Genomic DNA, 20,027 nt, shown 5'->3' on the forward strand with positions numbered 1-20,027 from the left:
CCAATCCAAACAATCAAGATTTATTTCCTCAAACAAGAATTAGAAACATCCCACACACAGAATGAAAACGGAAATAATTAAATCAAACAGTGTGGAGGGAGCTTTACTCTATATCTAACCCTGTGCTGTACATGCCCTGGGCGTGATTGATTGGACAGTGTAGAGGGAGCTTTACTCTGTATCTAACCCCGTGCTGTACCTGTCCTAGGTGTGTCTGATGGGGACAGTGTAGAGGGAGCTTTACACTACCTAACCTTGTGTTGTACCTGTCCTGGGAGTGTTTGATGGGGATAATTTAGAGAGGGCTTTATTCTGTATCTCCCTCTGCACAACCCTATGCTGAACCTGTCCTCTGCATCTCACCCATGCTGTATCTGTCGTGGGAGTGTTTGATTGGAACAGTGTAGAGGGGCTCTGGAGTGATGTTGTCAATAGCAGGAACTTGTGATCCCACACAACTAGAATTGATCGAATAGAATTACAAATCAGAACCCAAGAGCAGGCAGGAAGCACTTTCATCACGGCAATGAAGTATGCACTGAAACCCACCATCCAGAGAGAAAAGGATTGCATGCAAACCTGTGACACCAAGGTAGCAAAGAATGCTACCCATGTCCTTCATTCAAAAACACATGTCCTTAAATACCAAACTTGATTTCGATAGAATGCTTAAGAAAATTGAGATTTTCATATAATCTAAAACGTAAGTCCATGGGAGAGACATCTACCATAATGGCTGGAAGGGGGACCTATTCAACCGACCCCAGGAGTTGGGATGAAGGGGGGGACTCCCTGTGTGATGCTGACCTCTGACTATTCTGGAGTTGGAAGCAGGAAAATCCTCTGGTCACGTGCTCTTGCTCCATAACTTGACGCTTTTGTCGCAGTAGAGTCTGGTATTCTTGTTTGGTGCTCACAAGGCTGCTCTGGAGAGTAGCTACCTCAGCTGCGACCTCCATAACTAGGGAAAAATAATAAACCTAAAGTGACTACAGACACATCATGGATAGCCACAGCAGTAAAACACATGTGCGTCATACAGAGACATAATAAGCATTGTTGTGGGCCAGAGTTTTAAAAACTCCAAAATATATTATGGGGTTCACCTGACCGATAACGTTTTGTTGAATTTGGCTAGGATGAGCAGCAGAGCCCGTCTTTCAGGTGTTATTCAACAGAATTCTTAGGCGCTTTTAATAAGCAAAAAACAAGCTTTATTCTAAAATCTTAGTTATCATTTGTATAAACACACACAGCAATAATTTTTATCAATTACAAACATAATAACCCCACACAGCTACAGTAATCTATGTATAATCCTTAATGAATTCCCCCTTGACTGTTCCAATTCAATAACAAAATTCCACGTAAAACCAGAAACCCCTTTTCGAAGGGGTAGCCCAGCACACTGCATTCCCACTGGTATAGAACATAGAACAGTACAGCACAGAACAGGCCCTTCGGCCCTCGATGTTGTGCCGAGCAATGATCACCCTACTCAAACCCACGTATCCACCCTATACCCGTAACCCAACAACCCCCCCCTTTAACCTTACTTTTTAGGACACTATGGGGAATTTAGCATGGCCAATCCACCTAACCCGCACATCTTTGGACTGTGGGAGGAAACCGGAGCACCCGGAGGAAACCCACGCACACACGGGGAGGACTTGCAGACTCCGCACAGACAGTGACCCAGCCGGGAATCGAACCTGGGACCCTGGAGCTGTGAAGCATTTATGCTAACCACCATGCTACCGTACTGCCCCGTATAAGACTGTTGTTTATTGATACTGTTGTTATTGATATTCTTGTTCCCTTTTCAACAACAGATTTGAATACCTTCCAGAAAGCAATTACCTCTTTTAAGCTACCAAGTAATGTGAAACAGCTATTAAAACGAAGAGAGAGAAAAACGCTTATTTCAACCTGTGCAGTTCAACCTGTCCAAACCCAAAACAAAAGAAAAAATTCAGAGCCTCAGCCCAGCTCCATGCACGCAATGACATCACTGAAGCCATGTGATAAGACAAAACCTTTCTTAAAGGAACACTTCTATGACAGCATGAAAAAGGAGCGGTCCAGACAGAATGATGGAAATTAAATCTCTTACGATATAAAGCCCAGTCTCCTGGTAATGCGAGACACGAGAACAACAAATTTCAAAAGCAAGGGGGAAACAAACATTTAAGAAGCAGGTACAGTGCTGAGAGCAAAATCCTGAAACATTTTACAACTTGGATTTTCACTCTCCTCTCACAGTCTCTCTCCACTCGTCCCCTCTCTCACACAGCCTCTCTCTGCACATTCTCCTTGCTCTCAGTCTCTCTTCGCCCTATCAACTCTCACACAGTCTCTCTCCACTCCGTCTCCTCCCTCTCAGTTTCCTTCCGCTCCGTCGCCTCTGTCTCGATCCACTCCATCTCTTCTTCCTCACAGTCACTCTGCTTCATTGCCTCTCTCCAGTCTCTCTGTGATCCATCTCTTCTATAATACAATGTCTCAATTTACACCGTTTCCTCTCTCACACAAAGCTGCACTCCACTCCTTCTCTCTCAACACGCACACTTACTGCTCAGTCCACTCTCCCACACAGTATCTCACTGCTCCACCACCTCTCAAGCAGTCTCTCTCCGCTCCGTCCCACACACACTTGTGCCGCTCCGTCTCCTCTCTCTGACATAATATCTCAATTTACGCCGTTTTCCCTCTCAGTCTCCCTCATCTCCATCTCCTCACTCTGACACACTCTTGCCGCAACGTCACCTCTCTCACACGCAATCTCTCTCCGCTCGTCTCCTATTTCTCTCAGCCCAGTCTCCTCCCACACACAGCCCCTCTCTGCTCTCCATGTCCGTGGGAGGGGCGCGGACACACGGACAGGGAGGGGGGGCGCGGACACACGGACGGGGCGGACGCGCGGACAGGGGGGGGTGCGGACGCGCAGACGTGGGGGGGCCGGGGGGGCGGGGGAGGGAGAGCTGGTCAAGAACATCGTGTGAGTGGGAGAGGGTCGAGGGCATGCATGTTTGAGGGGGAGAGGGTCGAGCGCGTCTGTGTGTCCGCGCCACGCCCCTGCCCGCGCCCCGCCACCCAAATGTTCGCGCGCCCCCCCTTGTCCGCGCGCCCGCTGTCCGCACCCCACCCTGTCCGCGGTGGGGGTGCGGACAGGGGGGGGGCGGACAGGGGGACGCGGGCAGGGGCACGGCGCGGACACACGGACAGAGGCGCGGACACACGGACAGGGGCGCGGACACACGGACAGGGGCGCGGACACACGGACAGGGGCGCGGACACACACATGCGCTCGACCCTCTCCCCCTCAAACATGCATGCCCTCGACCCTCTCCCACTATGTTCTCGACCCGCTCTCCCTCTCACACACGTATGCCCTTGAGAATCTCCCCCTCTCACAGACATGCCCTCGAGACTCTCCCCCTCCGAGACACATTCGCCCTCGACACACCTTCTCATGGCTCGACCTGTACTCTCTACCGAACACATGTTTGTCCTGCCTCGATACACACACACGGTTGCCCTTGACCCTCTCTCACATGCTCACCCCCCAACTCACTCTCCCTCTCACACCGAAGCGCTTGTACCCGACTTTCTCTCGCTCTCTGTACCTTCTTTGAATGAAGCCTGAGCCATCTTCAAACTCTGGGGCACCAGAATTCCAAACCACCTGATGGGGTCCTGACTGAGCCGACATCCATATCTCTGCTCCAGAGGCTTGTCCTCCTCAGCAGTGCTTTCATTCAAAGCCTGTGACCTGCCGGCCATTGCATCTTCAGGGGCCAGCTTCTGCTCCTCGTCCCTTCTCAATCTGGCTTTTCTCCTCCTCACTGCAGAGAACAAGAGGCCACAATTCAAATTCACAGAGCAAAACCACATTACACCCTTTCCTCCACATTCTGTGAAATGTTTGGTAGACGAGGAGATAAACCCCTGGCCTCCTTTACTGCTGCCTCCATCTGAAGATGTTAAATCTAATGCGTTTCCACTGTTCGAGTGCAGGTGGTCTCCGAGTTTCAACAGGATAATAAACCACTCAGGGCATCATATCCTATCCTCACACCTCCTCATCCTCGGTTACATACGATCCAGGACTCACTGCATAGTCATCAAGGATAACATCTCCTGACCACTGTCACTAACACAGAAGTGAAGACATCAAGATCTTGTGCACCACTCTGCCTCCCATTGTGTTGCAAGAGGGATGGATTTCTTAAAATAACTTACAGCATATTTACTGATGGATTGGTGTCTCACTCAGCAAAATACTCACCCTGCTCTTGGACTCCAATCTCCATTACCTCCTTGTGTTCTTCTTGAACAGCTCCTGTCCCTCTGATTTCACCAGAGTCCACTCTCTCTACCTGGAAGTAACAGCGACCAGCTTCCTTCAGACTGTAACAAATAAATCAGCCACATTACAACCTCACATAGTACCACATACTTACCACAACCCACCTCTTCCACAATAGTCCTCAACACCGGGGCCCCGCAAGGATGTGTGCTCAGTCCTCTACTGTACTCCCTATACACGCACGACTGTGTGGCAAGATTTAATTCCAACTTAATCTATAAATTTGCGGATGATATGACTGTGATGGGTCGTATCTTAAACAACGACGAATCAGACTGCAAAAGGGAGATAAATCCCTTTTAAAGGTTGCATAGTGTACCGAAAACAACCTCTCTCTAAATGTTGGAAAGACCAAGGAACTGATCACCGCTTCAGGAAGCGTAGCACAACAAACCATCCACTCATTGTTAATCAAGGAAAGTATTACGGCGGTAGAAAGGACGCTTGAGGACTCGTCTACTGAGGCAGTATGGGCCGAGGTTAGGAACAGTAGAGGAGAGGTCACCCTGTTGGGAGTTGTCTATAGACCTCCGAATAGTTCCAGAGATGTAGAGGAAAGGATTGCAAAGATGATTCTTGACAGGAGCGAGAGTAACAGGGTAGTTGTTATGGGGGACTTTAACTTTCCAAATATTGACTGGAAATACTATAGTTCGAGTACTATAGATGGGTCAGTTTTTGTGCAGTGTGTGCAGGAGGGTTTTCTGACACAGTATGTAGACAGGCCAACAAGGGGCGAGGCCACATTGGATTTGGTACTGGGTAATGAATCCGGCCAGGTGTTAGATTTAGATGTAGGTGAGCACTTTGGTGATAGTGATCACAACTCGGTTATGTTTACTTTAGCAATAGGCAGGGATAGGTATTTAGAACAGTACAGCACAGAACAGGCCCTTCGGCCCTCGATGTTGTGCCGAGCAATGATCACCCTACTCAAACTCACGTATCCACCCTATACCCGTAACCCAACAACTCCCCCTTAACCTTACTTTTTGGGACACTATGGGCAATTTAGCATGGCCAATCCACCTAACCCGCACATCTTTGGACTGTGGGAGGAAACCGGAGCACCCGGAGGAAACCCACGCACACACGGGGAGGACGTGCAGACTCCACACAGACAGTGACCCAGCCGGGAATCGAACCTGGGACCCTGGAGCTGTGAAGCATTGATGCTAACCACTATGCTACCATGCTGCCCCAAGGTATATACCGCAAGGCAAGAATTATAGCTGGGGGAAAGGCAATTATGATGCTATTCGGCAAGATTTAGGATGTATAGGATGGGGAAGGAAACTGCAGGGGATGGGTACAATCGAAATGTGGAGCTTTTTCAAGGAACAGCTACTGCGTGTCCTTGATAAGTATGTACCTGTCAGGCAGGGAGGAAGTTGTCGAGCAAGGGAACCGTGGTTTACTAAGGAAGTTGAAGCACTTGTCAAGAGGAAGAAGAAGGCTAATGTTAGGATGAGACATGAAGGCTCAGTTAGGGCACTTGAGAGTTACAAGTTAGCCAGGAAGGACCTAAAGGGAGAGTTAAGAAGAGCGAGGAGAGGACACGAAAAGTCGTTGGCGGATAGGATCAAGGAAAACCCTAAGGCTTTCTATAGGTATATCAGGAACAAAAGAATGACTAGAGTAAGATTAGGGCCAATCAAGGATAGTAGTGGAAAGTTGTGTGTGGAATCAGAGGAGATAGGGGAAGCATTAAATGGATATTTTTCGTCAGTGTTTACACTGGAGAAAGACAATGTTGTCGAGGAGAACACTCAGGTTCAGTCGACCAGGCTAGATGGAATTGAGGTTCAAAAGGAGGAGGTGTTAGCAATTTTAGAAAATGTCAAAATAGATAAGTCCCCTGGGCCAGATGGGATTTATCCTAGGATTCTCTGGGAAGCCAGGGAGGAGATTGCAGAGCCTTTGTCCTTGATCTTTATGCCGTCTTTGCCGGAAGACTGGAGGATAGCAAATGTTGTCCCCTTGTTCAAGAAGGGGAGTAGAGACAACCCTGGTAATTATAGACCTGTGAGCCTTACTTCGGTTGTGTGTAAAATGTTGGAAAAGGTTATAAGAGATAGGGTTTATAATCATCTTGAAAAGAACAAGTTGATTAGCGATAGTCAACACGGTTTTGTGAAGGGTAGGTCATGCCTCACAAACCTTATTGAGTTTTTTGAGAAGGTGACCAAACAGGTGGATCAGGGTAAAGCTGTTGATGTGGTGTATATGGATTTCAGTAAGGCGTTTGATAAGGTTCCCCACGGTAGGCTATTGCAGAAAATAAGGAAGTATGGAATTGAAGGTGATTTAGCGGTTTGGATCAGTAATTGGCTAGCTGAAAGAAGACAGAGGGTGGTGGTTGATGGCAAATGTTCATCCTGGAGTTCAGTTACTAGTGGTGTACCGCTAGTTTTGGGGCCACTGCTGTTTGTCATTTTTATAAATGACCTGGAAGAGGGTGTAGAAGGATGGGTTAGTAAATTTGCAGATGACACGAAGGTCGGTGGAGTTGTGGATAGTGCTGAAGGATGTTATAGGATACAGAGGGACATAGATAAGCTGCAGAGCTGGGCTGAGAGGTGGCAGATGGAGTTTAATGCGGAAAGTGTGAGGTGGTTCATTTTGGAAGGAGTAACAGGAATGCAGAGTACTGGGCTAATGGCAATATTCTTGGTAGTGTAGATGAACAGAGAGATCTCGGCATCCAGGTACATAAATCCCTGAAAGTTGCCACCCAGGTTAATAGGGCTGTTAAGAAGGCATATGGTGTGCTAGCCTTTATAAGCAGGGGGATTGAGTTTCGGAACCACAAGGTCATGCTGCAGCTGTACATAACTCTGGTGCGGCCGCACCTGGAGTACTGCGTGCAGTTCTGGTCACCACATTATAGGAAGGATGTGGAAGCTTTGGAAAGGGTTCAGAGGAGATTTACTAGGATGTTGCCTGGTATGGAGGGAAGGTCTTATGAGGAAAGGCTCAGGGAATTGAGGTTGTTTTCGTTAGAGAGGAGAAGGCTGAGAGGTGACTTAATAGAGACATATAAGATAGTCAGAGGGTTAGATAGGGTGGACAGTGAGAGTCTTTTTCCTCGGATGGTGATGACCAACACGAGGGGACATAGCTTTAAATTGAGGGGTGATAGATATAGGACAGATGTCAGAGGCAGTTTCTTTAGAGTAGTAGGGGTGTGGAATGCCCTGCCTGCAATAGTAGTAGACTCGCCAACTTTAAGGGCATTTAAGTGGTCACTGGATAGACATATGGATGAAAATGGAATAGTGTAGGTCAGATAGGCTTCAGATAGTTTCACAGGTCGGCGCAACATCGATGGCCGAAGGGCCCGTACTGCGCTGTAGTGTTCTATGTTCTATGTTCTACTCCGCCCCCCCTCCCCCCTCCCCCCCCCCCATCCAACCGATCTGCATCATTGGCTCGATAGCTTTAAATTCCTGGGGGTCACCATCATCAACAGTTTGTCCTGGTCCTTGATGCAACAGTCAAGAAAGCCCAAAACGACTCGACATCCGACGGAAGCTAAAGAAATTCGGCATGTCTGCATCGACTCTCACAAACCTCTACAGATATGCCAGACAGCATCCTTTCCGGCTGCATCAGTCTGGTATGGCAACTGCTCGGCCCAAGATTGCAAGAAACTGCAGTGTGGTGAACTCGCACTCAGCCCAAAGCATCACACAAGCTTGCCACTTGGTCTACACCTCCTGCTGCCTCAGGAAGGCAGACAGCATTATCAGAGACCCCTGCATGCAGGCTTTTCCTTCTTCCAGACCCTTCCATCAGGCAGAAGATACAGAAGTCTGAAGACCCGCATATCCAGACACAGGAACATCTTCTTCCCCACAGCTACTAGACTCCTCAACGACTTTCCCCCGTACTGATCTGTTCCCTGCAAAAAAAACTATTCACGGCGTCCTATGCTGCTCTTGCTCATGTATTTGCTTTGTTTGGGCCCTTGTTCCGCACTATAACCAATCACTGTTTGTCGATGTGCCATTTGTCAACGTACTCTGTCGATTATTCTTTTTTTTGTCTCCTATATACGTACTGTATATGTTCCCTTGGCCGCAGAAAAATACTTTTCAAATCACAGCCCACATCCCCACGCCGTCCGACAACAATCAAACTTGTTGCGGACAGAGGCAAAGACTCCACAAGAGGCCAGGCTGACAGGGTACAACTAATTTCATTCCACACTGGTCACAATAATCACTCCTCTCCACTCCCCACAGGGTGTCCTTCCACGAACTGTTTCCAGGTTGTTTTTTATATTCTGTGGGGAGCGCCTCCAATTAGGAGGAGGCTCCGCCCCCAGTCACCCGAGTAGCTCACACTGTGAGGTGTAGGAGGGAAAGCGGGCAAGCTCTGTCCCTGTAGAGGGTCATAACAAAACTGGTGTGCATCCCAGCCCTTTGCTTTAACCCACAACATTAACAGTTTTGAGGGACACGAAGAATCCAGCACGAATTTGTAGAGTCAAAAGAAATAACTTTATTTACAATTACATACATAGAGCAGCAGTCGCAGCACGTCCCTGCTGCGTCACTCCTCAAACTAGTACCACACTGGTCAGCTCTATTTATGCAGGCGAAACTGTTGATGATTCCCCCCACCTACCTCATTGGGGGAGTTTATACTCGGGATACCCAATTGCCCCCCGCCAATAGTATTCAGACAGGTCATAACACACACCATCCAGTCACATTGAATTAACCTGCAACATCCCCTGAACTAATCGTAGCATTGTCTCTTTGAAATTAAAACTTAATAAATGACACGCAGCACAGATTTCCTGAACAAGCTGTGTCTCACTCAAATCCATTTTTCAATGAAGCAACAGAGGGGCTTAATGAGAGTGTTGAGTTTGTTGTTGTATGGACTTCCAAAAGGCATTTGATAAAGTACCACATAAGTACGTAAAATTGAAGTCCATTAAAGGGAAAGTGGCAGTGTGGATGCAACATGGACAGAGACTGAAAGCAGAGAGGACCAAAGAACAGTGACTTTTCAGACGGGCTGAAAGTGTATAATGTCTCAGCTTCAATATTTATTAATCATCAATTTCAAAGTTTGCAGATCTCACAAAAACCAGATACACATTAAACAGGAAGGTCTGCAGCAGTCTATCGGAGGACCGAGACTGGTGAATTGGACACACATAACTAGTCGCCAGTGACGGGCCAAGCACAGCTAACAAGGTTTAACAGACAGAAGTGTGAAGTGATGCATTTTAATAGGAAGAATGAAGAAAGGCCAATATAAATTGAATGAGTGTTATTCTGAGCATTTAACCTGTGGTTTAGTACTGTGATGCAATTATTCTTCAAAAGGCATTCGATAATGTCACACAAGTGGCTGTAATGCTAGATTAGCGTTCACATGATTGGGGTGATATACTGGGGATTAACAGACAGAAAACAAGACAGTAGAAACCCAAGGTCCCACATGGGAGACTGACCAAGAAGGTAAGAGCCCACGGCATCCAAGAAAATTTGGCAAGCTGGATCTAAAATTGACTTGCAGAAGGCAGAGGGTGATGGTTTTTGTGACTGGAAGCCTGTGTCCAGTGGTGTTCAGCAAGGATCAGTGCTGGGTCCGTTGTTGCTTGTAGTATACATGAATGATCTGAATATGAGGGGTATGATCAGTAAGTTTGCAGATGACACAAAAACTGGAGGTGATGGTTAATAGTGAGGCGCAAAGCCTCCATGATAATCCTCAAATCCAGCGTTCCGCAAGGCTGCTTTCTTGGCCCCACTATGCGACTGTGTGGCAAACTTTGGCTCTAACTCCATCTACAGGTTTGCTGATGATACAACCATAGTGGGTCAGATCTCAACAACGAGTCAGAGTACAGGAGGGAGAAAGAGAACCTTGTGACGTGGTACGATGACAACAATCTATCCCTCAATATCAGCAAAACTAAGGATCTGATCATCGACTTCAGGAAGTGAAGTGTCGTACACATCCCTGTCTGCATCAATGATTCGAGGTGGAGATGGTTGACAACTTCAAATTTCTAGGGTAACACATCACCAATCTGTCCTAGTCCACTCACATTGATGCTACAAATAAGAAAGCACAACAGCTTCTGTACTTCCTCTGAACACCAAGGAAAATCGGCATGTGTACATTGACTCTCACCAATTTTCACAGATGCACCTCAGAAAGCATCCGATCTGGCTGCATCACAGCCCGATAGGGTAACTGCTCGGCCCAAGACCGTAAGAAGTTACAGTCATGCACACAGCCCAGTACATCAAACGAACCCATCCTCCAATCCATTGACTCTGTCTACACCTCTTGGTGCCCTGGGAAAGCGGGAAGCATAATCAAAGACCCCTCCCCAATCGGGTTATTTTCTCTTCCATCGGGCAAAAGATTCAAAAATATGAGAATACTCACCAACAGTCCAAAGATGTGCAGGTTAGGTGGATTGGCCATGCTAAATTGCCCTTAGTGTCCAAAATTGCCCTTAGTGTTGGGTGGGGTTGCTGGGTTATGGGGATTGGGTGGAGGTGTTGACCTTGGGTAGGATGCTCTTTACAAGAGCCGGTGCAGACTCGATGGGCCAAATGGCTTCCTTCTGCACTGTAAATTCTATGTAAATTCTATGTAAACAGATTCAAAGCCAGCTTCTTCCCCGCTGTTACCAGACTGCAGAATGACCCTCTTATGAACTGAACTGATCTCTACTCATCTTCTTTACTGTATTAGCACTACACTCCGTATGCCTCACACGATGTCTATTTCTATCTACTTACATTGTGTATTTATGATATGTCCTATGTTTTTTTTCATGCATGGACCGATCTGCCTGCACTGTACGCAGAACAATACTTTTCACCGTAACTCGGTACATGCGACAACCAATCTAATTTAAACTTAGATTACAGGACAACATAGACGTGCTGGTCAGATGGACAGAATATTGGCAAATGGAATTTAACACTGAAACGTGTGAGGTGATGCATTTTGGAAGGACTAACAAGGCAAGGGAATACACAATGAATGGTAGGATGTTAGAAAGTACGAAGCACCAGAGAGACCTTGGAATGGATGTCCGCAGATCCCTGAAGACAACAGGACAGGGAGATAAAGGTGGCATGAGGGGTATTTGTATTCTATGCATCTGGTATTAAAAACAAGACCAGGGAGGTTATTATGGAGCTGTATAAAACGCTGGTTAGGCCACAGCGAACAGACGCCCAGGCCGGACTCCCCAGCCGGGGCCCGCCGGAGAGAGCGGACTCCCCAGCCGGGGCCCGCCCGAGAGAGCGGACTCCCCAGCCAGGGCCCGCCCGAGAGAGCGGACTCCCCAGCCGGGGCCCGCCCGAGAGAGCGGACTCCCCAGCCGGGGCCGCCCGAGAGAGCGGACTCCCCAGCCGGGGCCCGCCCGAGAGAGCGGACTCCCCAGCCGGGGCCCGCCCGAGAGAGCGGACTCCCCAGCCGGGGCCCGCCCGAGAGAGCGGACTCCCCAGCCGGGGCCCGCCCGAGAGAGCGGACTCCCCAGCCGGGGCCCGCCCGAGAGAGCGGACATCCCAGCCGGGGCCCGCCCGAGAGAGCGGACTCCCCAGCCGGGGCCCGTCCTAGAGAGCGGACTCCCCAGCCGGGGCCCGCCCGAGAGAGCGGACCCCCCAGCCGGGGCCCGCCCGAGAGAGCGGACTCCCCAGCCGGGGCCCGCCCGAGAGAGCGGACTCCCCAGCCGGGGCCCGCCCGAGAGAGCGGAATCCCCAGCCGGGGCCCGCCCGAGAGAGCGGAATCCCCAGCCGGGGCCCGACCGAGAGAGCGGACTCCCCAGCCGGGGCCTGCCGGAGAGAGCGGGGTCCCCAGCCGGGGCCCGCCGGAGAGAGCGGAATCCCCAGCCGGGGCCCGCCGGAGAGAGCGGAATCCCCAGCCGGGGCCTGCCCGAGAGCGCGGACTCCACAGCCGGGGCCCGCCGGAGAGAGCGGGCTCCCCAGCCGGCGCCCACCGGAGAGAGCGGGCTCCCCTGCCGGGGCCCACCGGAGAGAGCGGGCTCCCCTGCCGGGGCCCACCGGAGAGAGCGGGCTCCCCTGCCGGGGCCCACCGGAGAGAGCGGGCTCCCCTGCCGGGGCCCACCGGAGAGAGCGGGCTCCCCTGCCGGGGCCCACCGGAGAGAGCGGGCTCCCCTGCCGGGGCCCACCGGAGAGAGCAGACCCCCCAGCCGGGGCCCGCCCGAGAGAGCGGAATCCCCAGCCAGGGCCTGCCCGAGAGAGCGGAATCCCCAGCCGGGGCCCACCCGAGAGAGCGGACTCCCCAGCCGGGGCCTGCCGGAGAGAGCGGAATCCCCAGCCGGGGCCCACCGGAGAGAGCGGGCTCCCCAGCCGGGGCCCACCGGAGAGAGCGGAATCCCCAGCCGGGGCCCGTCGGAGAGAGCGGACCCCCCAGCCGGGGCCCACTGGAGAGAGAGAGAACACTCCATCTGGCGCCCCAAATCTTCCTCCTGTACCCTGGTACCTACCTCACATCAACTTGAGCCAAAGGGACCATCTCCGGTCCATACTGGAGTGATGAAACCCACTTATTTCCCATGGAGTAGCGAGACTTGGAGAGTGAGAACCAGCCCTAGAGTAGAGGGACACTGGGTTAGAACAGCACAGAATGGTAACCAAGAATCAGCTCATTCACTCCTCCTCACCCCAACCGCCGCCACCGCAAAGATTTAGGAACTGGGTGTGAGAAGCAACGGAAAGTGGTAAACAAGACACCCAACCAACAATCTAAACTCTTGAGTACAAACCCAATTACTTAATGGGTGAAGGTAGCAGCCAGTGTGGTGCTCAGCCACATAGACTGGGCTCTGTTGAGGGTGACTTCAAGCAGAGCAGGAACCACTTCAATGCCGTAGTGCTTCGGAGGATGGAGTTAACGAAACAACTGCAGCCTCCATCCAACTGCAGTGAGGTGAGCAATGAGTTCACCCCAGCTCTACCTAAGCACTTCAATCCCCTTTACTCACCCTCAAACCAGCAGATTACAGCATAAGAGACCAACTACTCCTTAATACTTTCGCCTGAAATCCCATTTCCAAGTCTCCCTCCACGCCACTTCACAGCCCCTCACTCCTCAACTCGAACCCCTTCTCCCACCCCCTCGACTCGCACAACCCCCAGCCCCCTTCCCCCACCGACTCACACAACCCCCAGCCCCCTTCCCACCCCCCCTCGACACGCAACCCAACCGACCTCTCGACACACACCCCTCCCCCCACCGGACCCTTCCCCCCACCCAACCCCTTGACACGCACCCATGCCCCCCAGCCCCTTGTCTCGCAGCATCTCCCTCCACCGGGGGGGACAGGCGGGGGGAGCCGCGTCGGGGACGGGGGGGGGGGGTGCCGCGACGGGGACGGGGGGGGGGGGTGCCGCGACGGGGACGGGGGGGGACGGGGGGGGGACGGGGGGGGACGAGGGGGGACGAGGGGGGACGAGGGGAGGAGGGGAGAGGAGGGGAGGAGGGGAGGAGGGGAGGAGGGGAGGAGGGGAGGAGGGGAGGAGGGGAGGAGGGGAGGAGGGGAGGAGGGGAGGAGGGGAGGAGGGGAGGAGGGGAGGAGGGGACGAGGGGAGGAGGGGAGGAGGGGAGGAGGGGAGGAGGGGAGGAGGGGAGGAGGGGACGAGGGGACGAGGGGACGAGGGGACGAGGGGAGGAGGGGAGGAGGGAAGGAGGGGAGGAGGGGAGGAGGGGAGGAGGGGAGGAGGGGACGAGGGGACGAGGGGACGAGGGGACGAGGGGACGAGGGGACGAGGGGACGAGCCGCAGAGGGGACGAGGGGACGAGCGGCAAAGGGGACGAGGGGACGAGCGGCAAAGGGGACGAGGGGACGAGCGGCAAAGGGGACGAGGGGACGAGCGGCAAAGGGACGAGCGGCAAAGGGGACGAGGGGACGAGCGGCAAAGGGGACGAGGGGACGAGCGGCAAAGGGGACGAGGGGACGAGCGGCAAAGGGGACGAGGGGACGAGCGGCAAAGGGGACGAGGGGACGAGCGGCAAAGGGAAGGGACGAGCGGCAAAGGGGACGAGGGGACGAGGGGACGAGCGGCAAAGGGGACGAGGGGACGAGCGGCAAAGGGGACGAGGGGACGAGCGGCAAAGGGGACGAGGGGACGAGCGGCAAAGGGGACGAGGGGACGAGCGGCAAAGGGGACGAGGGGACGAGCGGCAAAGGGGACGAGGGGACGAGCGGCAAAGGGACGAGGGGACGAGCGGCAAAGGGGACGAGGGGACGAGCGGCAAAGGGGACGAGGGGACGAGCGGCAAAGGGGACGAGGGGCACGGGGGGACGAGGGGCACGGGGGGACGAGGGGCACGGGGGGACGAGGGGCACGGGGGGACGAGGGGCACGGGGGGACGAGGGGCACGAGGGGACGAGCGGCACGAGGGGACGAGGGGACGAGCGGCACGAGGGGACGAGCGGCACGAGGGGACGAGCGGCACGAGGGGACGAGCGGCACGAGGGGACGAGCGGCACGAGGGGACGAGCGGCACGAGGGGACGAGCGGCACGAGGGGACGAGCGGCACGAGGGGACGAGCGGCACGAGGGGACGAGCGGCACGAGGGGACGAGCGGCACGAGGGGACGAGCGGCACGAGGGACGAGCGGCACGAGGGGACGAGCGGCACGAGGGGGGACGAGCGGCACGAGGGGACGAGGGGGACGAGGGGACGAGCGGCAAAGGGGACGAGGGGACGAGCGGCAAAGGGGACGAGGGGACGAGCGGCAAAGGGGACGAGGGGACGAGCGGCAAAGGGGACCGAGGGGACGAGCGGCAAAGGGGACGAGGGGGACGAGCGGCAAAGGGGACGAGGGGACGAGCGGCAAAGGGGACGAGGGGGAACGAGCGGCAAAGGGGACGACGGGGACGAGCGGGCAAAGGGGACGAGGGGACGAGCGGCAAAGGGGACGAGGGACGAGCGGCAAAAGGGACGAGGGGACGAGCGGCAAAGGGACGAGGGGGACGAGCGGCAAAGGGGACGCGAGGGACGAGCGGCAAAGGGGACGAGGGGACGAGCCGCAAAGGGGACGAGCCGCAAAGGGGACGAGGGGACGAGCCGCAAAGGGGACGAGGGGACGAGCGGCAAAGGGGACGAGGGGACGAGCCGCAAAGGGGACGAGGGGACGAGCCGCAAAGGGGACGAGGGGACGAGCCGCAAAGGGGACGAGCCGCAAAGGGGACGAGCCGCAAAGGGGACGAGCCGCAAAGGGGACGAGCCGCAAAAGGGGACGAGCCGCAAAGGGGACGAGGGGACGAGCCGCAAAGGGGACGAGGGGACGAGCCGCAAAGGGGACGAGGGGACGAGCCGCAAAGGGGACGAGGGGACGAGCCGCAAAGGGGACGAGGGGTACGAGCCGCAAAGGGGACGAGGGGACGAGCCGCAAAGGGGACGAGGGGACGAGCCGCAAAGGGGACGAGGGGACGAGCCGCAAAGGGGACGAGGGGACGAGCGGCAAAGGGGACGAGGGGACGAGCCGCAAAGGGGACGAGGGGACGAGCCGCAAAGGGGACGAGGGGACGAGCCGCAAAGGGGACGAGGGGACGAGCCGCAAAGGGGACGAGGGGACGAGCCGCAAAGGGGACGAGGGGACGAGCCGCAAAGGGGACGAGGGGACGAGCCGCAAAGGGGACGAGGGGACGAGCCGCAAAGGGGGACGAGGGGACGAGCCGCAAAGGGGACGAGGGGACGAGCCGCAAAGGGGACGAGGGGACGAGCCGCAAAGGGGACGAGGGGACGAGCCGCAAAGGGGACGAGGGGACGAGCCGCAAAGGGGACGAGGGGACGAGCCGCAAAAGGGGACGAGGGGACGAGCCGCAAAGGGGACGAGGGGACGAGCCGCAAAGGGGACGAGGGGACGAGCCGCAAAGGGGACGAGGGGACGAGCCGCAAAGGGGACGAGGGGACGAGCCGCAAAGGGGACGAGGGGACGAGCCGCAAAGGGGACGAGGGGACGAGCCGCAAAGGGGACGAGGGGACGAGCCGCAAAGGGGACGAGGGGACGAGCCGCAAAGGGGACGAGGGGACGAGCCGCAAAGGGGACGAGGGGACGAGCCGCAAAGGGGACGAGGGGACGAGCCGCAAAGGGGACGAGGGGACGAGCCGCAAAGGGGACGAGGGGACGAGCCGCAAAGGGGACGAGGGGACGAGCCGCAAAGGGGACGAGGGGACGAGCCGCAAAGGGGACGAGGGGACGAGCCGCAAAGGGGACGAGGGGACGAGCCGCAAAGGGGACGAGGGGACGAGCCGCAAAGGGGACGAGGGGACGAGCCGCAAAGGGGACGAGGGGACGAGCCGCAAAGGGGACGAGGGGACGAGCCGCAAAGGGGACGAGGGGACGAGCCGCAAGGGGACGAGGGGACGAGCCGCAAAGGGGACGAGGGGACGAGCCGCAAAGGGGACGAGGGGACGAGCCGCAAAGGGGACGAGGGGGCGAGCCGCAAAGGGGACGAGGGGACGAGCCGCAAAGGGGACGAGGGGACGAGCCGCAAAGGGGACGAGGGGACGAGCCGCAAAGGGGACGAGGGGACGAGCCGCAAAGGGGACGAGGGGACGAGCCGCAAAGGGGACGAGGGGACGAGCCGCAAAGGGGACGAGGGGACGAGCCGCAAAGGGGACGAGGGGACGAGCCGCAAAGGGGACGAGGGGACGAGCCGCAAAGGGGACGAGGGGACGAGCCGCAAAGGGGACGAGGGGGACGAGCCGCAAAGGGGACGAGGGGGGGAGCCGCAAAGGGGACGAGGGGGGGAGCCGCAAAGGGGACGAGGGGGGGAGCCGCAAAGGGGACGAGGGGGGGAGCCGCAAAGGGGACGAGGGGGGGAGCCGCAAAGGGGACGAGGGGGGGAGCCGCAAAGGGGACGAGGGGGGGAGCCGCAAAGGGGACGAGGGGGGGAGCCGCAAAGGGGACGAGGGGGGGAGCCGCAAAGGGGACGAGGGGGGGAGCCGCAAAGGGGACGAGGGGGGGAGCCGCAAAGGGGACGAGGGGGGAGCCGCAAAGGGGACGAGGGGGGGAGCCGCAAAGGGGACGAGGGGGGGAGCCGCAAAGGGGACGAGGGGGGGAGCCGCAAAGGGGACGAGGGGGGGAGCCGCAAAGGGGACGAGGGGGGGAGCCGCAAAGGGGACGAGGGGGGGTGCCGCAAAGGGGACGAGGGGGGGAGCCGCAAAGGGGACGAGGGGGGGAGCCGGAAAGGGGACGAGGGGGGGAGCCGCAAAGGGGAGGAGGGGGGGAGCCGCAAAGGGGACGAGGGGGGGAGCCGCAAAGGGGACGAGGGGGGGAGCCGCAAAGGGGACGAGGGGGGGAGCCGCAAAGGGGACGAGGGGGGGAGCCGCAAAGGGGACGAGGGGGGGAGCCGCAAAGGGGACGAGGGGGGGAGCCGCAAAGGGGACGAGGGGGGAGCCGCAAAGGGGACGAGGGGGGGAGCCGCAAAGGGGACGAGGGGGGGAGCCGCAAAGGGGACGAGGGGGGGAGCCGCAAAGGGGACGAGGGGACGAGCCGCAAAGGGGACGAGGGGGGGAGCCGCAAAGGGGACGAGGGGGGGAGCCGCAAAGGGGACGAGGGGGGGAGCCGCAAAGGGGACGAGGGGGGGAGCCGCAAAGGGGACGAGGGGGGGAGCCGCAAAGGGGACGAGGGGGGGAGCCGCAAAGGGGACGAGGGGGGGAGCCGCAAAGGGGACGAGGGGGGGAGCCGCAAAGGGGACGAGGGGGGGTGCCGCAAAGGGGACGAGGGGGGGGGGGGGAGCGAGAAGCCGCATAGGTTACGGGGCGGGGGGGGTATTGTCCAGAGTGGTCAGAAAGATACTGAACAATAATCGGTGAGGAGCAGCAGCAGCTTGTGCTGCTGCACTGTTTCCAAAACATTTCTCTGTTCATTGGGGAGGGTGAAGGGTAGGTTTACCAGGATGTTGCCTGGTCTGGAGGACGTTGGCTATGTGGAGAGGCTTAATGGACTCCGCCTCTCTTCATTAAAAAGATGGAGTTTGAAGGGCAACCTAATAGAGGTCTACAAGATTATGAGGGGAGTGGATGGGCAGGCACTCTTTCCCAGGGCCAGTCACCAGGAGAGTGAGAACCAGCCCTAGGGTAGAGGGACACTGGGTTAGAACAGCACAGAATGGAAACCAAGAATCAACTCGTTTAAGGTTCATGGGGCAAAGTTTAAGAGATGTGTGAGGCAGATTTTTTTCCCCAGAGGGTGGAGAGTGTCTGGAACACGTTGTCAGGGGAGATGGTGGAAGCAGATACATTAACGGAGTTCAAAAGACATCTGGACAGACTCGGATAGGATGGGTGTAGAGGTACAAGGCGCACAGTGCAGAGGGTTTGGGCTGAGGTTGGTATCATGACCTGGAGAGGTTTGGAGAGCCGATGGGCCTGTTCCTGCGCTGTATTGTTCTTTACTCCCCTCCCTCAGACTGGAGCCCAGCATCCGCCTCACCTGCTCCATCAGCACCTCCAGCCGCCGCCGCTTCTCCCTCAGACCCTCCATCTCCCGGAGGTAACGGAGCAGCTGCCGCTCCAGCCTCTCGCACAGCGGCTCCAGCTGACTCTCCGTCGCCATGGCGTTTCCTCTCCTCCTCTAGAGTGACAGCCCGATTAGCCAATGCCAGCCCAATCATCACCCAGCTCCGCCCAACCCCCACTGGCTGCCGATCAACCAATCGCTGCACCATGCGTCACTCAGCTCCCCGTAACCTTTCTGAGTGACAGCCTGATTGGCCAATCACAGAGAGGAACGTCACCAACCCCACTGTCTGACAGCTGGATTAACCATCTCGAGCATGGCTCCTCACAGCTCTGACTCTCTTGGAATGCCTCCTCCCCCTTCCCCCACCCACCCAGACTAATGGCCTCAACCAATCCGGTCACCTCGTCCTTTGATTGGCAGGTGTGGTCACCCGGAAATAACGGCGTTTTTGTGGTTGGGCCGCGAGCGCTCTCTCTGGCTGACAGTTTGACCGTGCCAGCCAATCCGGCCGCTAATTGTGTGTGTGATTGACAGGCAGTTGCTCTCCCTCCGCTGCGCGCGCTCCTCCCGCTGATCCAATCGTCGCTCGGCTCCGGCTGATTGACATTGACGGCTGTTTGTGTTCAAACTAACCCTGATTCCAGTCCCACCCTGCACCCAGCATTTCAGACACTGATCCAGGGACCTTTCAAAATGAGTTCAGCCTTCCCACCCCCAGCCTTTTCAGATTAAATTCCAGACTTTTCAAATCCCCTCTAAACTTCCTGCCCCTTACCTTAAATCAATGTCCCTGGTCATTGATCCCTCCACCAAGGGGTAAAGTTTATTTCTGTCTACCCTGTACCCCTCATCATTTTATCATAGAATTTACAGTGCAGAAAGAGGCCATTCGGCCCATCGAGTCTGCACCGGCTCTTGGAAAGAGCACCCTACCCAAGGTCAACACCTCCACCCTATCCCCATAACCCAGTAACCCCACCCAACACTAAGGGCAATTTTGGACACTAAGGGCAATTTATCATGGCCAATCCACCTAACCTGCACATCTTTGGACTGTGGGAGGAATCCGGAGCACCCGGAGGAAACCCACGCACACACGGGGAGGATGTGCAGACTCCACACAGACAGTGACCCAAGTAGGAATCGAACCTGGGACCCTGGAGCTGT

At 56.0% G+C, this 20,027-nt stretch overlaps 1 protein-coding gene across 1 annotated transcript; it reads right to left on the reverse strand.

Moving 5' to 3' along the window:
* ccdc115 (coiled-coil domain containing 115) lies at positions 1 to 19,006 on the reverse strand. The gene is made up of 5 exons (XM_038782231.1): positions 18,831 to 19,006; positions 12,867 to 12,970; positions 4,289 to 4,410; positions 3,627 to 3,845; positions 1 to 961 (listed from the first exon to the last, which is right to left on the reverse strand). Exons 1-5 carry the CDS (start codon positions 18,951 to 18,953, stop codon positions 750 to 752), a joined length of 780 nt encoding a protein of 259 aa, XP_038638159.1. The 5' UTR covers positions 18,954 to 19,006; the 3' UTR covers positions 1 to 749.
* Positions 19,007 to 20,027: the final 1,021 nt, after the last annotated feature.

Source organism: Scyliorhinus canicula, chromosome 21 (assembly GCF_902713615.1).
Source record: "Scyliorhinus canicula chromosome 21, sScyCan1.1, whole genome shotgun sequence".
Taxonomy (NCBI): domain Eukaryota; kingdom Metazoa; phylum Chordata; class Chondrichthyes; order Carcharhiniformes; family Scyliorhinidae; genus Scyliorhinus; species Scyliorhinus canicula.

What these genes read in the sequence shown, in the direction of transcription:
- ccdc115 (XM_038782231.1), bottom strand. Translation starts at nt 18,953, where the DNA reads ATGGCGACGGAGAGTCAGCTGGAGCCGCTGTGCGAGAGGCTGGAGCGG. An exon ending in TGGAGGTGCTGATGGAGCAG is followed by an intron (nt 12,971 to 18,830) that starts GTGAGGCGGATG and finishes CCTCTACTCTAG; the next exon opens with GGCTGGTTCTCACTCTCCAA. An exon ending in TCAGGCTTCATTCAAAGAAG is followed by an intron (nt 962 to 3,626) that starts GTACAGAGAGCG and finishes ATTTTTCCCTAG; the next exon opens with TTATGGAGGTCGCAGCTGAG.